This window comes from Mauremys reevesii, linkage group 1, assembly GCF_016161935.1.
Source record: "Mauremys reevesii isolate NIE-2019 linkage group 1, ASM1616193v1, whole genome shotgun sequence".
In the NCBI taxonomy this organism is placed as follows: Eukaryota; Metazoa; Chordata; order Testudines; family Geoemydidae; genus Mauremys; species Mauremys reevesii.
Window position 1 is genome coordinate 161,285,305 of NC_052623.1, and position 22,933 is coordinate 161,308,237.

The 22,933-nt window shown below is 41.2% G+C and overlaps 1 protein-coding gene across 2 annotated transcripts in view; it reads left to right on the plus strand.

Annotated features, from left to right (window-relative positions):
- Positions 1-5,046: 5,046 nt before the first annotated feature.
- The window catches only part of C2CD2 (C2 calcium dependent domain containing 2), a 47,025-nt gene continuing 29,138 nt past the window's right edge, over positions 5,047-22,933 (plus strand). Inside the window, exons 1-6 of one of the 2 annotated variants that reach the window (XM_039499186.1) lie at positions 5,047-5,495; positions 8,257-8,355; positions 14,125-14,244; positions 15,099-15,203; positions 19,522-19,647; positions 19,974-20,094. In XM_039499186.1, coding sequence (XP_039355120.1) covers positions 5,229-5,495; positions 8,257-8,355; positions 14,125-14,244; positions 15,099-15,203; positions 19,522-19,647; positions 19,974-20,094 — 838 coding nt within the window. In that variant the 5' untranslated portion in view covers positions 5,047-5,228. The remainder of the gene's footprint in view (positions 5,496-8,256; positions 8,356-14,124; positions 14,245-15,098; positions 15,204-19,521; positions 19,648-19,973; positions 20,095-22,933) is intronic. The other variant, XM_039499175.1, reaches the window with a different exon arrangement.

A 22,933-nucleotide genomic window follows, 5' to 3' on the forward strand; every position in this document is an offset into this window, starting at 1 on the left:
CAGTGTTTTGTAAGAGATTAAAAAAGGGTGGTACTTAGTGTGCAGAATTGCTGTCCTGTTGATTGGGAGCTGCCAGCTGCTGCTCTGGAATGACAGGAAGTACTTCAGAGAATCTGAGAATTCAGCATTTCATAACTGATGGATTTCCAGCTCACAGAATAAATGGCACCTTAATTTGCTCTTTTTCTAGGGACTGAGACTCTGGCAGTGGCAGCATCAGGCCTATGCCATCTACATGGTTGTGTAGGGCCTGATTCTTCCAGGAAACCTGTCCTTTACACACATACACCACCACCAGCCCCTGGTGTCAGATGGAGCTATTCTCTCTCTGTCCCCTGTCTGACACAACACACAACAGATCAGACATTACATACATTTTCCAAACTTTTTCTTCTTTTTGGAGGGGTGGCCAACTTCTACAGTGCGGGGCAGCAGTTGGGGCAAGCCTGCTCTCACAGCTCACAGACATAGGCAAATATATAGCTCAGGAAGGTTCAGGGCAGTGGTTTGGTTGGTGGTTGGTAGGTGGGATCTGGATGGCTGCTGCAGGTGTTACTCTACACTTCTCTCTCTCTAGAGTACAAATACATAATTTAATTATGAAATTAAACTAGTCGATTCTAGTCTTTTTCTTTGCTTTTTTTACTTTTTTTTCTAGTCCTCCTTCCCCTCTGCTCCTTGGCAGTGAATGGGTTCCCTAGTGAAATGGTGCAGTGGGGAATACTAAGCTAAACCACAAAAAAAAAAACAAAAAAAAAAAAAAAAAAACACAAAAAATTAATTAAACAAATTCAACAGCAAAATATTTGAGAGTAATAATATATATTATAATATATAATAGCATGTCATATTTCATATTTATTTATATATATTATTATATATATATATATTATTTATATACAATATTGTATTTTATCACCATAACACTTTCATTATTTATAAGATTTTTAGCCATATAACTCAGAATAGATATAGACAGAATATGAGATGGGAAATAGATGGGATGGGGAGTGTTGTCAGGTGCTGAGTACAGTCCTACAGGTCCTCAGTCAGGCTGAGTGAGCTAGGAACTGTCGAACCTTCGTGTTCCGTCCATCTTCATACAGCAATATCCCACAAATAGCACAATGACAAAAATGACAACACAATTTTGAAACAATTAAACATACATAAAGATACAACAAGTACATAACAACAATAACATAAAGACAAATCACCAAATCCAAATCTCCTTAAATCAGGCAAATCTTAATCCATTTACTCTTTATTTTATAATGTTTATTAAAATAATTTAAATAATGTATTAATGTCCCATCCCCTCTTCTTCCTTTTTTTCTTTTTCTCCTTTTTCTCATTTCTCAGAATCATGAATGAGTGAGAGAGATGAGGAGACTTGGGAGTGGGAGAGGCAACAGAGCCAGAGAGCATGCACTGCTGCCAGAGGCCTGGGCTGCTGCCTGCTGCAGGCTCCTGCTGCAAGACAAGGAGCTGATTCTGGAAGAGAGCAGAGAGAGATCTGGAAGAAAGAGCAGCACATATATGAGCATATAGCACATGACCTTTATTTTTTTGATCCCCATCCAGATTTCAGATTTCTCAGAATAGAATTTTTAGATGCATTGGTAATATAGATTTTAATAATTTTGGAATATAGATTTTTGCACACCGGTAAGGGTCCTGTGGTCAGTCCCGGGGGGTAAGGGTCCCCAGTCCAGTAGTCCAGGTGTGATGTGAGAGGGGAGAGAGGATGTGTGTGAGATTTGCTGCTGCCAGCAAAGAGTGAGTGTGGCTGGCAGCTGCAGAGCTGTGTGGGGAGCAGTGAGCTGGAGGCTGCCTGGCTGATGGCCAATGGAGATCTCTCTCAGGAGATGGCAATTTCTGGTCTCTCTTCTCGATTTCTGCAGTGGGGCCACACCATGGCCCCACTGGCTGGAGGAGGTGCTCCTGGAGTGGAGCTCCCTCAGGAGACATGCCCCACAGTTTGAAAACTTCTCTGGCATTAATAAGCTGTCAATATTTTAACTTGCTGTGTTTTGTTGATCTGTTAAAATAATAATTTCTCTACTGTAATATTCAGGATAACTATTAAAATAATGTGAAAGAAACAAATTATGAGCAACAAAATGATGGGGAGTTGGGGTTCTGCAAGTTTGTCAATTTAAGTTTAGGGGTCCCTGGGTAAAAAAAGGTTGAGAACCACTGCTTTGGATGACACTTCAGTGCCAACATCAACTATTTAATCACTGATCATTTTAGTTGGTAGGTTGGGAAGAGGATGGGAGTGCAGCCTGGAATTTTTGCAGGGAAGAAGAGAAAGCAGAGAACAGAGGAGATTCCCAAAGACAAGGGAGGGAGAAGAAATTGAGAAAAGAAGAAGGAGAAACAAAGAGCATAAACAACAGTAGGCTTAAACCGGAACATATTTAAAACAAAAAGGGTGCATACTGAAGATGAATGTCACAATAAAGTACAGAACAAATAACAACAAAACATTTAGTTACTGCATAAAGACCACATCCTTTCCATGATATCTGTGCAAACTGCCAATTGACATCAATGTCTTATTGAGAGTATATAGTCCTGAATTTATACCAGGGGCCATGAACCATAATTAAATGAAGAATTCAGCCCTCTTCTTCCAATGAGTTTGACACCATAAAGGATAAGGAGACGTTCAGGATTTTGAGGTTGGAGGAGAGAATAGTTGAGCCTTGATTCCTCCCTCTGTCATGGGCTGGTGGAAGAATAGAAAATGTATAGTAAACTCTTGTACACTTCCCGCTTTCCTGCCTGCCAACAAAAAAAAAAATCTTGTGAAGTGGATGGGTGGGAAGGTAATTGTGGCCCTCTCTCCAAAAATGCTATTGCACAGTGTTACTCTTTCAAAAGTGTTATTATGGGGGCTGTCCTAAAATGCCCATATGCTGTTATAAAGAAGTAGGGGGTGACCCCTTTCAAAATGTTTACCAGTGATATAGCAATCTAAGGGGGTATTTTCAAAGGCAAAAAGGGCAGTGAAAGTCAATGGAAGTTAGGCACCTGCCTCCCATTTGTGTCCTGACCAATACCTTTATTTACATTTCCATCTGTTCCACATAGATTGAAGCAGTTATTCTCATCACACACCCTGCCTAAAGCACTTGTCTACACTAGAGCAATTCTAAAAACTGTTTGGTCCACTTAGCAGGCATGTAAAACACTCTGCAAGAAGTGCTCCAAACAGCCGAATAGTGTCTGTAATGTTTAATGCCAGTAGATGGACAATAGTTCAAATAGCCTTCCCACTACTATCCAATAGTGCACTGGTGGCCTTTGAAATCTCTCAGAATCCCTTGCTTCTGGAAGAGGTGCTTGAAATTGTGGGATAGATACCAAGGCAGCATTGCAACTAAAGCAATTCAGAACAGCACTAGTGAGAACATGGAGCAAAGCTGTAATGCTACAGAACACAAATCACTGTGTCTAACGTGGGTACACTCATTTACTTGGACTTCAATTGGTTCTGTTCCACCAGTTCAATTAGGAACAGTTAATTAACTAGGGTAGGCATGGTCAGAGAGTGAATGAGGAAGGAAACAATGGCTTCTACTAAAATTAGTGTAATTGGTGTAAGGAAGAGGCAAACATCCTGGGTCTGATATATGATCTTGGGCAAGTCACTTCACCGTTCTGTTTCTCTGCTTCTCCTCCCAACTAGTCTTATGTATTTAATTTGCAAACTATTCAGGCATAAACTTTCTCTTATGATTTTGTATGTTTCCTAGCACAATGGGGCCCTAAATTTGGTTGGGATCTCTGTGTGCTACTGGAATACAAATAATACTAAGATATTTGAATACCTTGTCCAAATTGTGATCCCATTGGCTCTGACCTCTACACACCCTTGGCCTGCATCATAAACTCCCCTGTGCCCCTGCAAAGCTGGCTCTGTGGCTTGCAAAGGACAAAGGAGCCTGTAAGCAGGCTCCATGCTTTCTCATCCTGCCATGCTAGGTACTCCATTCTGACCAATGCTGGTCAACATTTCAATCTTTTTTTAAATCATTTTTGCTGGGTTTTTAAAACCAGTTTATATAGAGCTGGTTGAAATGTTTCCAGTGCTGGATATTTCAACCACAGTTTTTGTATGGGAAATGTTTTAAAACTTCTCATAAATTGCCACCATTTTTTGACATAGACTGACCCAGCCAGGGAAAGGGTGGGGTCAATGATTCCACCCCAAGGAACAGGAGCGCTGGCCCAAAGGGGGACAATGTCAGTACAGCCGGGTGGCTTCTAGAATAGCGTCGAAGAGTTGTCTTTGCAGAGCTGCCGTGGGAACGTGGCGAGGGGAAGCTGTTCCAGGCCGAGGGGGCGGCATGAAGAAAGCGATGAATGCGGTGACCTCGCCGTATTTCCATGTCTGCTACACACACACGTGCAAGGAGGGACATCTTCTCTGTTACCGCTCTGCACGAACGACACCACTGCAGCCCATCGCTACACACTTCTGGGCCCCTTCGAAGCAACCTCGTCCCCCGCCCTGTCACCCCAAGCGCAGCCTGGGAGGCTGCGGCTCCTCGCTGGGCTGGCGATGCGCCTGTGTGCTTGCAAAGGCCGGGCGCGGGCGGGGGCTGCTGCTGCTGCGCCTTTAAGGACTCAGGAGCCTGTGGCTGCGCTGGGAGGGGGCGCAGGCTGGGAAGGGCCGAGGAAGGCGCGGTGGCGGTGGCCACCGGCTCCAGGTTGAAGCGGGGGCGGAGCAGCAGCTCGGCGCGCGGGGCGGGCGCTGGGCAGGACCAGAGAGGCCGCAGCGCCATGCGAGAGCGGTGCCCGCCCGCCCGGCCCGGCGCTTGCAAGGCTCCCGCCCCGCGCAGCCCGGGCTGGGCAGCGCGCAGAGGACGCGGCGGCGCAGGCTGCTGGCGAGGGCCCCGGGCCTCAGCGGGGCGCGGGACTCTAGCGGCCCCCGCGGGCAGCGCCTTCCCGGGCTGCGACTGGCGGCCGCCCCGCTCTGCTCCCGGCGGCGGCGGGTCTTCTGGCCTGCTCTGCCCTAGGGCGGCCTCGGGCCGGACCTTGCTCCCGCCGGCGCCTGTCACGGGATTGCAGGCGCCGCTGCTCGGGGCTCTCAGCGACCGGGCTGAGGTAGCGCGGGAGACGCCGATGTCTTGAGCTGTCCCCCCCGGCGAGGGGAGGGACCCTGGCACGCGAGGAGCGTCCGGGCGGAGCGGGCAGCCGGCTGGGTATGTGCAGTCATGGCTTGGCCGGCGTATTGGGTGGACGAGATCCAGTGGTTTGCCCTGGTCACTCTGTTTGTGGCCGCCCTGGTCACTCTGGCCATCTACCTGGTGCAATATGCGCTGGTCGCTCTGCGGAACAGCAGGAGGCAACCGGCGTCGTCGGCTGAACTTCTGCAGGGAAATGACACCCTATTGGCGTGGGTGCTGTCTCTGACCAGCTGGAGGACCCAGTGGCAGAAAGCTTGGATAACAGCCCTGAATGCAGAAGCCAAAGTGAGAGGGGTAAGTGGCCGTGTATCCTGGAAAAAAATGAAAACAAAAATAGTGACATTCTTGCACTGAAAACGACGTTGCAATCGTTTGTGTTACCATAATATGAGCATCTGCACTTATTGCAAGTATGTGTTCCTTGAGAGCTCATGGTTTTGAATGGAGATCTGTTTCCCCAGTCCTATTTCATGGGGGTGTAACCCTGTTGACTCTAATGGGGTTTCAAATCGGAGTGAAAAGAGAGTGGGGAACATGGCTTTATGTCTCTTATTCCAAAAGGATCCTATATGTAGTATTTTAAATACTGTTGTGACTTTTATATCTGCACTTTTGTGTAGGTTAAAGCCCTGGAAAGTAATTTGAAAACGGAGCCTCCGATTTTTAAGACCGCAGTGTAAGGACACTATCAAGTTACTTTTTCCCTTCCAAAAGTTGACGTTTTACTTACTGTTCATCATAGTTGCCTTCTGGAAGCTTTAAACTAAAATCTTTCTTCCCACTTCCTACCAAATCAGTATGATTCCTTCCACTTTTTTGAACTGTCATTCCATTAAAAAGGCAAATCTATTTTGGTAAATACGTATGAATTTGGAAATGCAAGAGCCAAATTTTGCTTTCCATTACAGCTGTACAAATCAGGAGTACAGCATAAAGCATCAATGAACTGGATGTACACTCGTGTAACTGAAAGTAAAATCCGACCCCAAAGACTTAAACCTCCCCTAGAGCACTCTTGTAGTTGTAGAGTCTGCCAGGAGAGCTAAGTAAGTGTTGTGTATCCCAGTAACATGCTAGAACTTCACTAGACTCCGGTTTTATTCTTCGTTTGCTAGCTGTGAATCAAGTCTTTTGGGGACTATGAAAAATGCTAACTGTTTATACATTTGTTAATAAAAGATACATAATGTTTACCTGATTTTATTATGTTGAAGTGAATGTCACTATTTGACTTCTGCTTTTCCTTGCCCACTATTCACCATGTTTGCCAAAACAAGAAGTAAATATGTGTATGGTTACACTTGTTCAGAATATCTTTGCCAGTGAAATCTAGAAATGTTCCTGTTCTAGCCAATATTTCCTTTAAAAATATATTGAAGGGAGATGGCTGGAAGTGCAGGAGAGAGGGTGTTACTGACCTCTCAACCAATCAAGATAGACTCTGCATATGCAATTGATAACATTGTCCTGTACCTCTGAGGTAAACAGTAGAAACTTCCTGACTTGTCACATGACTCTGTCAATCATGAGCCAGACTTTTCCCCCCTGTATATAACTCTCAAAACTCTCAGTTCCAGCCCCTCTTATTTATGCTTTTGAACACATTTCAGATTTTTGATGTTTACTTCTGTTTAACTTATTTTTGTTTATCTGGCAGATCTCAGTCTTGTAGTGTGGAGCAGAATGGAGTCAAATAAGATAATGTTCAACCTTATTATGCCAGTCATGCAACTTATGTTTGAATTTTATATAAAACTTAAAAAAAAAAAAAAAGTCTGAATTGGCATGCACAACATTTGACCTACCTTTCTACTCCCAGTATCCTTGTGTAAAGCATGTAAAACTTTTATATATAGTATTAAAAAAAAAACAAAAAAAACCTCTCTGGATCTGAAGAGGGGATGCAAGGGTAGGTCCGGCCACAACAACCTAATTTCCTGGACTGAAATTGAAACTTTGCTGTGTAGAATTGGAAATGCCCAGTTCTAACCATCTGGGAAATGTTATGTTTCTGAGTGTAGATTTTTGTGTGTTCTTCAGTACCATCTCCCCAAGCCAGTGATCTTTTGTTAGCCATCTATTATTTCTAAGCAACCCATATGTGTGCATGTGTGTGTGAGATTTAAAATTCTCCAGGCATTATTGTAAATGGGGAAGGTCGGTAGGAAATACTTTTGATTGTCCTCTTAAAATATCAGTGCTGTGTGAAAAAACTATGGGTGTTATGTATGATAAAGGATGAAAGTTCTGCAAAAATAAATATTTTAAGAATTGTTCTGAAGTGGGGATAATTTCTGTCTCCTGGAACCTAACACCACACTGTAGGCAAACAGATACAGAAAGTAACATTCTCTCGCTCTCTCTCTGTAGCCTTTTTTTTGCTGAATTTACTTTCTGACACTGCAGTATGTTACTCCCTCGGCTAGGCTCCCAACTGCTCAGAACAATGTCAGCATCGCAAGGCTAATGAAATTCCTCTATGTATATTAGGGATCTCTTTCTCCCCTCTTTGTGTGTGTTACGTTTACATCATATTCTTCTTCCTAGGTTCTGGTCAGTGTTGTAAGCGTGGGGTGTTTTTTGATTTTAATAATTAACAGAAATATTGTGGTGTGTTTCAAAATCTTGGGATAGATCATGCAGCCAACCATATAATGTGCTGTAGAATAGTATTAGAGTTATTAGGCCAGATCCTGAAAACAGTTATTACTATTATTTTTTAAATATTTATATTATGGTAGCTGTGAGAAAACCTTACTCATGAGAGTAGCTTCATTGAATTCAATAGAACTACCTGCAATATGTAAGTGCCCTCACCTCCCATTGCTGTCAGGATCAGGCCTTATGAGAGTGAAATTCAGCATAGGTTTTCCAGGATGTTCCTTGCATTATGTAGTGGAGCATAGTGGATAGGATTAAAAACCCCTGCAATTTTATATATGAAAACTCATACTTTCTATTATCTGATGGTTTCAAAAACGTTAATGACAATGTGTCTCTATTATGTTGAAGTGAAAATAATTTATTTAATTAAAACGTATTACTTGTTTCTTAGGATTCGTTGTTGCTTACATTTGAAGAAGACACAACTCCTCAGCTACTGGAGCTAGCAGTTAGACAGGTTGTAAGTGTTGTAAAGTCAGCCCAAGAGAAGGTAAATTTTAATGTTTTCTCTTAATTAAAATCATTAATCCTTTTTAAAATACTAAGCTTTGTCAAGTTGGACTTTCTGAATTATGGACCGTTGTAAACCCTGTGCATGCTTATTTGAGCTGATTATAAGTTTCAGTGTGTGTTTCAGGGCTATGAGCAATTGATCACAAAATTGAGCTCATTCTTAGTTTTATGTATGCGTCTGTTAAGGTCACATGGCCAAATGTTGTTTTCCTATTATTCCCCCTCCCATTACTGTTAAAATCTGCTTAGGGTGGGGAAGGAAAGGAACATTCTGGAGAATGTTTTGTTGATTTAAAGTTTTACTTAACTGCAACCAGATAAGAATAGGCCAAGTAGGTTCAAAGTCTAAGGGTGAAATCTTGGCCCTGTTGAACTCAATGGGAATTTTGTCCTGGTCTTTAATGGGTCTGGAAAGTCACCCTAAAAGGTACTAAGTGAGAACTAGCATATGAATGCCTTTTTTTTTTTTAAAAGACGCACACAACATTAAAACAAGACTGAATGTGGCCATTTGAATATGTACATTCTTTCCATGAGATGCACAAGCACAACTCTGTCTTCAGTGGAAGTTGCATTGGGTGGCATAATTTGGACAAAATTGTAGAGGCTAATGACCAAGTTTTCAAACTTAAGTGCCTATAGTTAGGCCCCTAACACAAAGTGGCCTGATTCTCACAGGTGCTAAGCACCCACTCTCTTATTACTTCTCTCTTCCTGTTAGTCTCCAGCAGTTGGGGCTAGGATGCTATTATGTTGGCTTCACATTATTTGAGGATTCCCCAACACGGGGGAATCCTCCGGAGGCTGGATCTGCTAGTACTGTGGCTATAGTACTTTGGGCCACCACTGGATCAGATCGATGTTTTTTCTAAGAGATGCTTTAGTGCAAGCAGGAATTAATTAAATCAGGGAAGCTCTGTGGCCTGTTTTATACAGGAGGTCAGACTAGATGATTATGGTAGATCCTTCTGGCCTTAATCTATGAATCTATTTAAATATTTTTTTGTGGAACAAACATAAGAGGGAGATTGGGGGATTTTGAGGAGGGGGAAGGAGAACCAGCCCAGACCAGAAAAGTCAATAGTCTGGTTATTAGGGCACTCCCCTGGGATGTACCTGCTCTAGAACCTGGGTCTCCCATATCCCATTTAGGCATTCATCTGAGTCTCTTCCATTTCTCTCCTTTCTCTTCCTCCCCCACCACTCCAAAATACCCCAAAACAAAACATCCTGGATCTAAAAATCTTTCTGATTGAAGCTTAGTTGAGATAAGTTTTGGTGTTGACAAATCTACATTTTCCAGTGAGAAACATTTTGGCAAAAAAGTCAGCCATAGACAGGACTGGGTTGAATGCTAATCTTAATCATATAGGCAGGTTTTTATGGAAATGGCTTCAACCTTATCTATGAATTTCTTTACTCTTCTTGGCTTAAGACACATCCTGCATGAAAATCAAATATATTTTGCCTCTCTGCACAATAGTTGTAAATTAAAGAAGGAGCCCTTTGATAGATACTTTCACTCTCTCTTTTTAAATGCATGGGTTTTTTTTCCCTAGCAAACTCTGGTAGTTTTCCTGTAGAACATTAATTGCAAATCCAAGGTGCATTGATAGTAAATTCACGGAAAAATAAGTAGCTCTTTTGTATTGTTCTGTTCCTGGAACTGGTCTACATTAAATTAGAATGGGAAATTCTATAATACAGAATGGAAACCTTTTTTTAGGCCCTGTCCACACTGCAACTTTCAACTTGAGTTTATAACTAGTTACTGGCATGGGTGGCTCTAAATTTGATGTGTGACCAGGCCCCACATGTTTATCAACAATGTGGCAGCCAAGAGCATTTTGCCCTTGCCAGAGGCCATGGCTGGCACATGGCTATCAGTTTGGCACCCTTTTATTTCTGATTGTATTACAAGAGCATCTAGAGGCCTCAGTCAAGGATCAGGGCTCCATTATGCCATGTGCTTTACAAACCTAATTTAAAAAAACACAGTCCCTTCCTCAGAGCTCCCAACTAGGATTATGACCAGACTCAACAGTGGATGCAACAGAGGAATTGGAGTGAAAGGACAAAACGACAGTAAAGTAAATACATGTATGCATAATAGTATGCATAAACACCATGGGGTTCTTTTTTTATGTTGAGTGTATCTCTTCTGTGTGATTAGTCTCCTTCCTCTCAGCTCTCTCTGCAGTAGGACATGCCTGAGTGCATTAGTCCACATGATGCAGGTTCTACTCTGTGAACAAGTCTACTAGGGCACTGTATCTTCTACTGAGGTATTAATGGATATCTGGCCAGAATGTTGTTTGTTTATTTTCGCAGTAGATCCAGAGACCCCACTTAGGATCAGGGCCCCATTATGCAAGGCACTGTAGAAACATATCCCAACACACTTTGTCCCTTCCTTGAAGAGCTTAAAATCTAAGAAACTGGTGCATTTCCCAGGAATCACTAATGGTTAGGCCGGGTGCCAGCTGTGGGCAAACAAACATGGTTGTAGTGGAAGAAAGGTGGCTGTGTGGATGCAAAGTGAACCATGTGACTTTGTTGCCAGCACAGAGTGCCCGAGGCAGCAACAGCGGTTCGTTGCCCGGTGTGCTTCGCTCCAATAAACACACCAAGGTGGAGAAGCAGACAAAGTTTATTTGAGATCTCAAAGCGGTTCCAGGAGACTGACTTGTCTCAGATCAAGCACCCAGCTACAAGCAGCTTTTCTCTTTTTTATACATAACTTTAACTAAGCCTCTTCTATTCCCCCCCCCCCACCTTTCATTCCCATGCAGCAGATTACACTTTGCAGTAGCAATTACATTAAGCAGTTAAGTCATACTTGGCAACAACCACTTTAGCTTGTTAGTAACTCTTCTGTGAACTGTTATCTTGTCCTGCTCTCTTTGATCTGTTATTTTGCCCCTTAGCCAGGAGCAAGCAGGCCTCATTATTACCTTCTGGTACAGGTGTTGCAACTGATAACCATTCTCTGTTGGTGGCCTGTTAGGTCGATTTAAAGTTCAAACATGGGAGTGCTTTGGTCAGACATGGAGTGACTTTAGTTCATTCAGGCCTACTACAGAAAGGCTTCATTGACACTGGTTTTCCACCCTCCTGAGTTACCTAGAGTCATGCCTAATGACACCAACAACTTGTTGCAAGTTAAGGTGACCAAGCCTCTAACCAGTTGCAAAATCAATACAAAATATAGTCTGGACAGGGCCTAACTGTATAGAATGAAGTGATTTTGTTTTTAGAAGTACTTGCATTGCTTTAGTTGACTTGGTCAGCATTTCCATCATCTGTTTCCAGAAGGCTTATTACTTGGCAGTAAAAGTTTTGTGTTTTGCTTTTGGTTTTTTCCCTCTTGTCTGGAACTTGGCACATAAGGATCTGGCCTAGGCAAGAGCAAGTTTTGAAATCGATTTAGTTGTTTTTAAGCTACAATCAAAAGTATCCCTCCTTTTCCTTCAAAACATTGACATTGCCTGCTTGACATAGTCTTCATACTCTAAAAATTCCCCCTGGGGTGAGGGGGAGAGGAAGTAGTTTAGAGAAAGGAAAGCTTCATTTAGTGGGCTAATCAGCCATGTGATTTTCAGCTGGGCTTTGCAGCCTGCCCTTGAGGGCCTAATTCAGGTACTCTGCCATTGCAACTGTGCTGCTTCTGTAGGTTGGCTGAGATTGTTGAGCAGTGCTGCCAAGAGCTGGTGGCATAGGGTAGCACTGTTGTAGTGGTTGGAACCTTTCAATCCCTTTTGGAGCTGCTCAAGAGCGATGAGGAGCAGGTAAAGACCAGTAATGCAAAAGGCAATCCATTAGTTTTAAAACACGCTTGAGATGTTTGATATCCATCATCTTACCCGGAACACCTGAGGAGAGACTCCCGGTTACTGGCAGGAGAGAAACATGATCTGTGATTCATGCTGCTTATTGAAGGTCACTGACTAATAAGGTTAACCCAGGCATGGCCTTGGATGAGGTCTCTGATTTTTGTATTTCTGAGATCTGGCTGAGATGAAACTGTTGTGGATGAAGAAGAGAGCCCTGCCTTTCTCCAGTCACTGCTCCAGGTGCAGAGTTAAGATAATTTGGGTGCCTAAGAATAAATTGGCATACCTTCAAACACTGGGGTTTATTGTAAATTTAACCTTCACTTTAATTTTCTGGCTTTCTAATGGTGTGGTTTTTCTTATAAGGATTTTTCGTCCTAAATTACTGATATGCACTCAACCTTCATTAAGCTAGTTATCTGGGAATAAAATTGTGTTGTATAGTAGCATCTGTTTCTTTTCCTTTCAAAGAAAAGGCCAGCCAATCCTACTGATGCACTGAGAGTTTTAATAAATACATATAGCCAGTCATCTTAACAAGCCCTAAATATACTGCTACTGGGAAGCTAAGAATTTACCACTTAAAATCTATTTCATTATGGGATATGACCCACTTGTTTAGAAGGGGTAGGAAGAAAAGAATGTCAGAGGCGTCGGCAACATTTGAAACAATGCATGGAGTGTGTGAGTTTATATATATCCGCATCCGATCCACATAAATGATCTATGGCTATCTGCATCCATGGTCATAAAGCAGATAGCCGTGGATTTGCAGGGCTCTACTGATGTTGATAAAGATATTAAGAGCTGTTGTGTTTTCTCTCCCACAGTCTTCCAGAGGATGCATTGACTTACTTAAAAAACTTAAATCTCTGATTGCAGAACAGATGAGTAGAGTAACAAATTCTACTTTTGTGCTTTAACAGCATACTTAAAATGTTCCTATGAAATGAATCCTGAATCAGAAATTGATGACTTCACGTTGAGCTAGTGTACTTGTGTTATAAGAGCATGACTGTTATGTCTATTCACTGAAGAGTGCTGATGTGATTCTGCCTCCTTAGTGAATTACCGTCTATATCTGGGGCTCCTCTGTGTTGCGAAATGTGTACTGCAAGTTCTTTGAATGTAGAAAGTTCCTGAACCAAATTGGTTTGGGGGAGGAGGGAGGATGAGATTTTGCATTTGTAGGAATATATTGAGGTATATAAATAAAGTTACTGTTCATAACAGCAAATGGACTGGCTACCTTGGGTTAAGCAACATGTTATTGCAGGCAGGCACTGTACAAGCTTTGTCCCTTGAATATTCACCCCAAATTCTGCCAGTACTAAATTTCAACACCTCTTCTGGTTTAACCAAAAATCTCTTAAGTAGAGGAGGCTAATTATGCCAAATTATATGATGGTGTTTTGTTATGTTCGCAACAAAATTAATCTTTGTGATAGCTGTGTGTCACAATGACACGTTACTTTTGTGAATTCCACAAAAGCGACTTCATTATTTTATCCAGGCCATCTTGTGACCCAGAAATCTTAATGTCTTGTGAAACTTTCACAAAATGGCTAGTTTCACATCAAAATATGAAAAAACTGGGATTTCATCATGTTTTGATGCAAAAATATGATCTTTGACTAAAATTTTGTATTTTTTTTGAAAGTGTGTGTGGGGGGGAAGGGGGAATGTTTGACAGTCAAGGAACGTTCTTGAAGCATTTTATTGATTCTCAAAAATTGGAGATTTTGACAAAGGTAGTGATTGTAAATGCTTTACACTACAGTCAGGATTTGAACTTTGGTCTCCAGAAATGAAAGTCTAGTGTCCTTGTCCCCTGCATTTCAGAACTTCATAATTTTTCTAACTGATCAAGGTAGAAAGTTTCTTGAATTAAAACCTTATTTATTCCCCACTAGGTGGTTTCTTGTAATGTAGTGGGAGACTCCATTCAATTTATTGTTCATGTGTCTCATACTTCACCTACTACCACAGAATGTCAGTCATACAGTGTGAAACTGTCTCCACTTCACTTACAGGTAATGTTTTTAAATTATATCCCTTGCTAAATATTACATTCAGATCCAAAAAGACTAATTGGACCAATTTTTTTACATATACGGTGGTCAAACTGAAAGATTGTTTTAACTTTTGAATCTCGTAGTTACAAAATGCTTAAATATTTGTTAGCGCTGTCCACAAAAGTTGGTGCTTTTTTTTTTTAAAGGTACTTTTGTCCCAATTCGTTGTATAATTAAAAGTAAATATTTGTGAAGACAATGCAAATAAATAATATTGCATTTATAATTGTGGACCATGAAAACACATTTTTTTTCCCCATGAGTCTGACGTTCTCAACCAGGGGTCTGGGGCCCCCTGGAGGGCCGTGAGCAGGTTTCAGGGCCAGCGTTGGACTCACTGGGGCCCAGGGCAGAAAGCCAAAGCCCCACCACGCGGGGCTACAGCCGAAGCCTGAGCAACATAGTTTCGCAGAGGCATCTGTGTCATGGGGCCCCAGGCAATTGCCATGCTTGGTATCTCTTAATTCCTCCCTGTCTTTTATATGTAGAAAGCCAGTTGTTCTGGCACAGGTGGGCCATGGAGTTTTTATAGTATGTGTGTGTGTGGGGGGGTGCTTAAAGAAGGGGGGGGGAAGGTTGAGAACCCCTGCCCTAGGTTATACTCATAAGAAATTATTTCACCTTTTAGCGTATTCTATGTTCTTCTCAGGCCACTATCATTTGAGATTTATTAAATTAAATGCTGGTATCACTCTGTCTTCAGTGATACTGCACTTGTTTACAGCAGTGATTAGCTTTGTCCAGTGCTTCTCTTAAAAGATATTTACAACAAGTCTGCAGATGACAAAAACTAACCTCTGTCATTTCAACAGCTGGAACTCTATCTGAAAGAGAAAGGAGAAGACATTGAAGTTGTGTGGTCCTTCCTTAATGCCCCTGAAACTAATAGTCATATCCAGCCAACAGCAGTGCAGGAGGTCAGTCAGTAAGTTTTTTTTATTTTTGTTTGTTTGTCTGTCTTAACCAGTCCTCTAAAACAAAACTAAAGGACACATTTTGAGTCCCCTCTTAAGCACCGTAACATCCCACGTGGATACTAAAGTGTTAAACCTAAGTTGAGGTAGAGTTGACCAGTTTTGACAGAGAAATCTTTTGTTGGGTCATTGGTTTCATCCAAATCTAAAAGCATGAAAAATCTTGCTTCTTAAATAAAATTATTTCTCAAAGCATTTTTGGACATCTGCGTCCCAATCAAAATATTTAAGTCACTGTTTGGATCACTTGCATTAGTATTAGAAGAGGACAACCTTATTTTAGAGTCAACTTGACAAATGACTAGTTTGGTGGGAGAGGGACTAAGAATCTTAAGGCTTTCCATAGTGCTAAGCACTTGATTTGTGCTCTCTGATTTGCGTATGTTATCTTTCAAGTTACAAATGAATTTTCTCACTATTTGGGACCTTCCTCTCCTCACTCAACTTTGTATTTTTCAGATTAGAGAAATTGTAAATTGTACCTTATCAATGGGAAATGGTTCTCTTGTGGGTTTTTTTTTTTGTTTTTTTGTTTTTTTAAACTATACACTTACTTTTTTCTGTCTTGCACTGTAACTTGTGTGGTGTTTTTTCCCTTCTTAAAAAGTTGACTTCAGTGCATGTTAGAGCTTCTTCTGAGGAGTTGTATTGACTGAATGATAACTGGGGGGGGAGGGATATTTAATTTTATTATCATGGGTATACAGCTAAATGTATTAAAAACCGATGTATGACAAAACACTCTTCAGAACACTTTAAAAAACAAAAACAAAAAAAAAAACCCTCAGATTTATTTTGCAGGTGTGGCAACCTAAATGACCTTAATCACTGGGAGTAATATCTAATATCTATGTATTGACAGGTCATAATGTCTCTGAAACAGTGTGGCCTGTTGTATTAAAAAAACTCTGCTTTTTGAAAAGTGCTTGACTGTGGATTTACAAGTGTAGTTATATTGCATTGGGTGTTGTACATGCTCTTAAAAGAATCTGTAAAATCTAAGTAACTAAAGGCTTCATTTTTCTCCATAATGTTAATGGGAACTGAGTATGCATCTTATAAGTCTAGAGTCAAAACCCCCCAAAATATTGACATTTGTAAATGAACTAAAGTTTGGAAATTATTTCGGCTCCTTCATTTAAATGACATTTTCCCTCTGTTCCTTATTTTTTTAAGTAAATACTTTTACATGCAAAAATAATAATGATAATTACTTAATGAACTTATCTTTACAGTGCTTCACACACACCAGTTAAACTGGATGAAATAGTAAGATTCTAATTTACACTGACAAAAGCTGGATTACTTTGAATCACACTTGGCACTCTGTACTTGGCTGAATTTTAGTATTGCAAATGATATGGCCTTGCATAGAAACTGCACTACCCAGTCACAAAAATAATATTTTACAGTTAGGAACAATAGTTCTAACATATTCTAGAAATGACGTGTTAAGGGTTCTTGAAGTAACTTATTCAGATGCAGTTTTAATGTTTCCTGTGTTGGATTCCAGAAAGAGGGTTGAATGTAAACGTTTACAGCTGAAGATGGGACACAGATAATGGAGTTCAAGTTTTTTCAAACATTTATATTTTGCTTGAAGCCAACAAGGAAGTGGAATATAATCTTTGGAAAAAAATTTATATGAACCTAATTCCCCCACAACCCCAAATGCCCATGACATTGGGTATTCGTCTTTCCAAGCCTTTGTATTTGGAACTAAATTTGGGTGAGTGGAGGTTTTTTGTTTTAAGTGAACTGCTTCACACATGGACATGAAAGCATCAGAAAAAGTCAATGAGTATCAGGCTAATTATAACAATTAGCATAACTTAGTTCATAGCAAAATTAGAACTCATTGAAAATTTGAAAAATTCCAATAACAGTTTCCATTAAACTAAATTTTCATTGAAAGTGGTCAGTGAGCGGGGGGGAAACACCCAAAAAGAGGGGTGGGTTGGTTGGTTGGTTTTATTTATTTATTTTATTTTAACTTTGGGGGGGCGGGGTTCAAGCAGGTGTAACGAAGGTTTGTTATCCGTACACTTACCAAATTGATACAGTGACACTGCCAAAATGGACACTGGAAATTTAATTGTAGCAGTCTTTTGGGGTATTTTTTTAAAATATTGGAGCACAACAACATGCAACTTGTAGAAATAGGCCCCTTAAGTAGGTTACAAGAGAGAGAAGCGGCAGTACAACATGAGAAAAATAAGGTTGAAGGGTGTTTTATATGAACAATATCTACACATCTTCAGAGTGTGACATCATAAAGCGGGTAGTGAAACAAGATGTATATACATAGCAGATTGGGATTGTTCAAACACACCTAATACTACCCCTCAACAAGTTTAGTGGTCAAGAAGGGACTCTGACTTTAAATTTATTAGGCCTGTGGTGAAGATTTGGGTGTCACTTGCACCAGTGCAGGAATATTTCATTAACTTATGCTAGTTCTAAAGCACAGTGTAGGTTTGCAAAATGAAGTGGTCAGTCCTGTGATGTGTTGAGCATTCTTGGCTCCCATCAAAATTGTTGAGAGTTAATGGAACTCAGTCAGAATGTTGCAGGACACTCATCTGCCAGGATTAGGCCTTTCGTCCCCATTGTGGTGATCATCTTGAGTTGCCTAGTCAGTTGTTGGGATATTTCTGCCAGGAATGCAGCTAAATAGTTTAGCTTCTGCAACAGGGCCTAGTTAATATCCATTTTTTGGTCTCTAACATTTTGCCAGAGAATGCGAGTCCTCCGATTGCATACAAAATGGCTGTGCATTCCCACCTGACCATAGCACGCATCAGGATACTCTTTCCATCTTACTGTAAGAATCAGGAGACATGAATGTTTCATATAAGACTCAGTAAATTGGCTCCATTCTTTTAAAAGTTATGGTCTGTAACAGTATAATCTTTCTAAATGAGATGTCAGTTTGAGACACTCCTCTATATACTTTCATCTTTAGGTATTCTCTGTCATGTAGGTCTATGCAGTGTCTCCATGTATAGCCTGCTTTACATCTCTCTGTACATTAGAAATTGAACCTCTTCTAGATTCTTCCTGGACCACTTCCAGTGCTCTTGAATTTCTTAATTGCTATCTATGTGCAATAATTTAATTAAATATCCCCTCAATTCCAAATATTGAAGAAACCTGAAGCATAGAATAGCATGCTGCCACTGATAGATTGTAGCTAAAAGTAAACCTCCTTTATCAGATCACTGGCAAGCAAACAATTACTGCATTGATGCGCTCAGGGGTGGCTCTAGGAATTGCACCGCCCCAAGCAGGGCGGCACGCCGCGGGGGGCGCTCTGGCAGTCGCCGGTCCCGCAGCTCCGGTGCACCTCCTGCAGACGTGCCTGCGGAGGGTCCGCTGGTCCCGCAGCTCCGGTGGAGCCACCAGAGCCGCGGGACCAGCGGACCCTCCGCAGGCATGCCTGCGGGAGGTCCACCGGAGCCGCCTGCTGCCCTCCCGCGGCACGCCGCCCCAAGCACGCACTTGGCGCGCTGGGGTCTGGAGCCGGCCCTGGATGTGCTTTATAAGTAACCTCAAAGCTACCATGTATAAGCAAAATTTTGCAATGCATTTTGATGCCTGCAATATAAAGGACCGAGCATAAATGAGTGCTGCAATGAACCATCAATATCTGGAAAGCATTTCTTGGATGACAAGCGGGGATGGGAATGATAGCTTAAGTTTCTTGACTGGAGCTGCCTGAATATTCATACAGAACTATTTTAGGCATGGCTGAGGTTTGCGCTTAAGAAGTACCAAAATGATCATTGTGTGCTGAATGGAAGTTGCCAAATTTCAGCTAATGGAAGTCCGCATAGTTCCATAGAAGTCAATGGTACTAGGCTGATAATCTGACCTGCTGTCTGTATGTACTGTATTGCTATCCTGGTGTGGCCCAGGTGGTAAAAGAGCTTTAACAGCATAACAAATATGTATGAAATCCTGACAGGTTCTTTTTGAGGTGAGTAATGACTCTACCCTTTCCATTTCTCTTTCAGAACTGCATGTGATTATAATGCATATATTGTGAATGTGGGTTTTTTATTTTTAATAGCTAAGATCAGTGACTATTTGTCTGACATTTCAGTATGTCTGCCTATTGGCACTAGACCTGCTCTCATTCTTACAACATTTGCTTTATGATATAGTGGTAGTCTGCATAGTCAGCTGTCCAGTGAATTTCTGCATTTATGTTTATTCTCCTGATTAATTAGAAGCATGATTCTTTTTTCTCCCCTACTAGGGCCAGATGGCTGAGACATGTGCAATATCTGAGCTATTCAGAGATGTTTTCCAGAATCTAATTAGTTCAGTTTCACCATCTGTAATTTTGAGTACAAAACCTACAGATATAATAAAGGAGGCACAGGTAAGTCTTGTATACATTTAGATAAATTTTGCAACCTGCTTTCTGTTAATATTAATATGTCTGGTCAGAGGACACTCATAATCCTGTGAATGAACTGCAAGTTTAACACTGTGCTATTTGATCAGAAATCATAGAGAAACACTTTAAAGCACATAACCTCTGGTACAGGAGGATTTTACCTTAAAATTCCTGGGTGACTACCTTGTTGCTAATGCTGCCCTGTAATTTTTAATATCAAATGACTTTTACCATGTTGATCTGTATGAGTATACACGTATTGAGTATTTTATATAGATGATCCCTTATGTCTTGTTTCCTTTTCACAGAATGTACAAAACATAGGAAGTCTCCCCCAGGGCACGAGCCCTCCGAAACCTCCCAGGATTCATGAACTAAAACTGCTAGTGAAGAACATTGTAGCCACACTGACTGATCACAGTGCTGCAGGTAAAACAAAATCTACTGCAGACAGATGTTCTGCTTCAAAGTTGTAAGGAGGGTGACTCTTAAACCTGTAGTGGTCATACTTTCAGACACAACAAAATACAATGAATGGATCAGATAACTCCTCCTTCTGATCTGCTGCCTCTGCGTCACTGGTGGGCCTTTTTCCTTTCCATCCTCTCCACTTCCAAGAACCTGTAGGTGGGGCGGAGTAACTGATTGATTTTAATTTGAATAATTAAAAGACTCATGCACAAAGCTAAGTGTCTTGGCGCATAATATTGTAACAAAATAAAACCCCAGAAGCACTAATTAATTATTCCAAAAAGGAATCCTGCCAAATTCCTTTCCATCCTGCCATCGTTACTGGAAGCAGACCTTCAGCCCTCCCTCAAAACCCTATAGAGCAGATTCCTTTGCACCATGCCCAGGTCACCAATTTTGGGTTGTTTCAAACCAAGATTATGCACTGTGCACATCATGACTCTCTCCTTCTATGCCCCCAGCAAACCATAGTCAATAAACTGCTCGGTACCATGAAGCACCCCTGCAATTAAGGAGGACAGGGAGTTCTGAGGCAGCAGAAGATGAAGTAATTGATAAGGTGGCTGTAATAGAGTTGCACTGCCAAGGAGCAAAGGGCCCTGTTGCCAATGTGAAGGCATAGGATCTTTATCAAGATGGTTCTGTCCTTTGGCAAGATGTGTACAGTCCTCAAGGGTGGTGTGGGAAGAGAGGAGGACATAGAATACAGTGCACTGATTGTGTTCAATTCTGTGTGTATGTGGGGTTAGGGTAATCATTCTGTTAGGGGCGTGGAGGGAACTCCAAAGGAAACCTCCTTAGTTCTTTCCTCAGTCAGGGCCTCTCCCCTGCAGGTCTGTTGGTGGGAAGGGGTTGAATATGGCCCAATATGAATTATGTCCAGAGATTTCCAAGAAAATTAATTTGTTACACATTGTATGGTCTGAAAAGTCACATTTTGGGGAGAGGAGAGGAAACAAAAGGAAGTAAAACCCCTTGAAAGACCCTTATTGTACTGTCACTTTTTAATAGAACTTTCCACTTAAATCATTTGGAAGCTCTGCTTAACAACTGATGACTCAACATAAGCCCTCCAAACATAGGTGGTGGTATCCAACTCACGGTCTTTTTTCTGTTTGGTTGAATATTACTCGATATGACACTGGTTTAGCTGTGCTCTGAGTAATTTGTTAACACTAGAACCCTCCATGAGATGTTTATTCAGGCAGGGATACTTTATTGAAGAAAGACATACTTTTTTCCAAAAAAAAAAAAAAAAAACCAGTCATTGGCTTGGGACACATGGAGCATGAAGCCAAGCAGGAGGTCGCTGCCTCCTAAAACGAGTTGTGCTGCTTATGTTTGGGGCGTAGGCGTTCAACCTGTCTTTCAAGTGCTAAGCTTCTTCATGATCAAGCCTGCCTGCTTCATTGCTTGAGGGCTTGAGCACCAACTAAGCTTTTCAGAAGTGTCTGATCCAGGGTTTTGGAGCTGTGCTCCGGCTCCGCTCCAGCTCCAGGCAAAAAGCTGCAGCTCCACTGCTCCGGAGCTGCTCCGTGCTCCAGCTCCAGGCTCTGCTTCAAAGCCCTGATCTGATCAGTGACCTTTGGGTGCCTCAATTTTGTGTGTGCCCAACTTGAGACCTTTCAAAAGGGTGCTTTTTCAATGTAGATTTCCCTCCACCCCCGAATATGGGTGATTGGAACTTTCTGAAAATCTTTTAACATGCCTTGATCTGAGCATCCAGAATCGCTAGTTACTTAAACAAACAAACAGATGCCCCTTCTGAAGTGCTTCAGGTTGGGTGCAGTCTTGGTCTCTGTGGCTTTTGTAATGTAAATAGGCCAGAATTCAACAGTCATTAAACCCTGTGCTTGGGTTTGACTCCCTACTGAGAATGGGGTGAATCCTTAGCACTGTCAGGCTAAGGGATTCTTTTTTTCTTTTCTTAAGTGACTGTTATTGTTATTGGATCATGTTAAAACATTTTAAAACATAGTTTGTTTTCGGCATTTGTAGGCAGGACTAAACTGAGTCTAACCATGTTGTTGGAGCCCTCTGTAGAATATTGATTAACCTGCATAGTTTCTTTACCTATGTTTTTACATAGGCTAAAACATGAATTTTTAACCTGTCCATAACAGGGTTTTGCCACATTAATATGCCTGTATGAGTTTGTATAGTGAGTTCTAACTGGTAAATAATCATTGTTTACAATTACTTTGTTAGTAGGCTCTACATATGTTTTTGTATAGGTCTTATGTGTATGAGGTTCAGGTAACACATCTTAGATTGATTTAATATAGCAAATTACGTGTGTGTGTGTAGATTCAGTATATAACTTTGTCTATTTCTGTGCACAACCTCAGTGCAAATTTGAGTATGTTCTTGCCTGTTGTCATTCTCCAGAGCCCCAAAGATGAAAAATAGTGACTTTTGGCATTGTAAAAGTTTACTCCTTTTTATTAAATGTGGTTTTTAGAAGCTAGAAATAATACCAACTGTTCCTACTTGGAATAACAGTAAAATTATTCACTTTTACCTTCAACTTGTTAGTAGACATTTCTGTGTTAGTAGAGCAATGCTCTTGAGTGGCATGATCTCTTTAAAAATAGCAGTCTGTAAATCATTGTTCATTAACAATATGGCAATCAATATCTGTTAACACAAGAAATAGTAGTTCCTCAAGAAACGGCTAGATAGACCGTCAGTAAGGACTTCAAATATTTTATCTAATTTTTGTTTTAAGTGACTTGAAACCATATAACTGTTCACATAACTTCTCTTGGTAACTACATTTCCGATTGTTATTACCCTC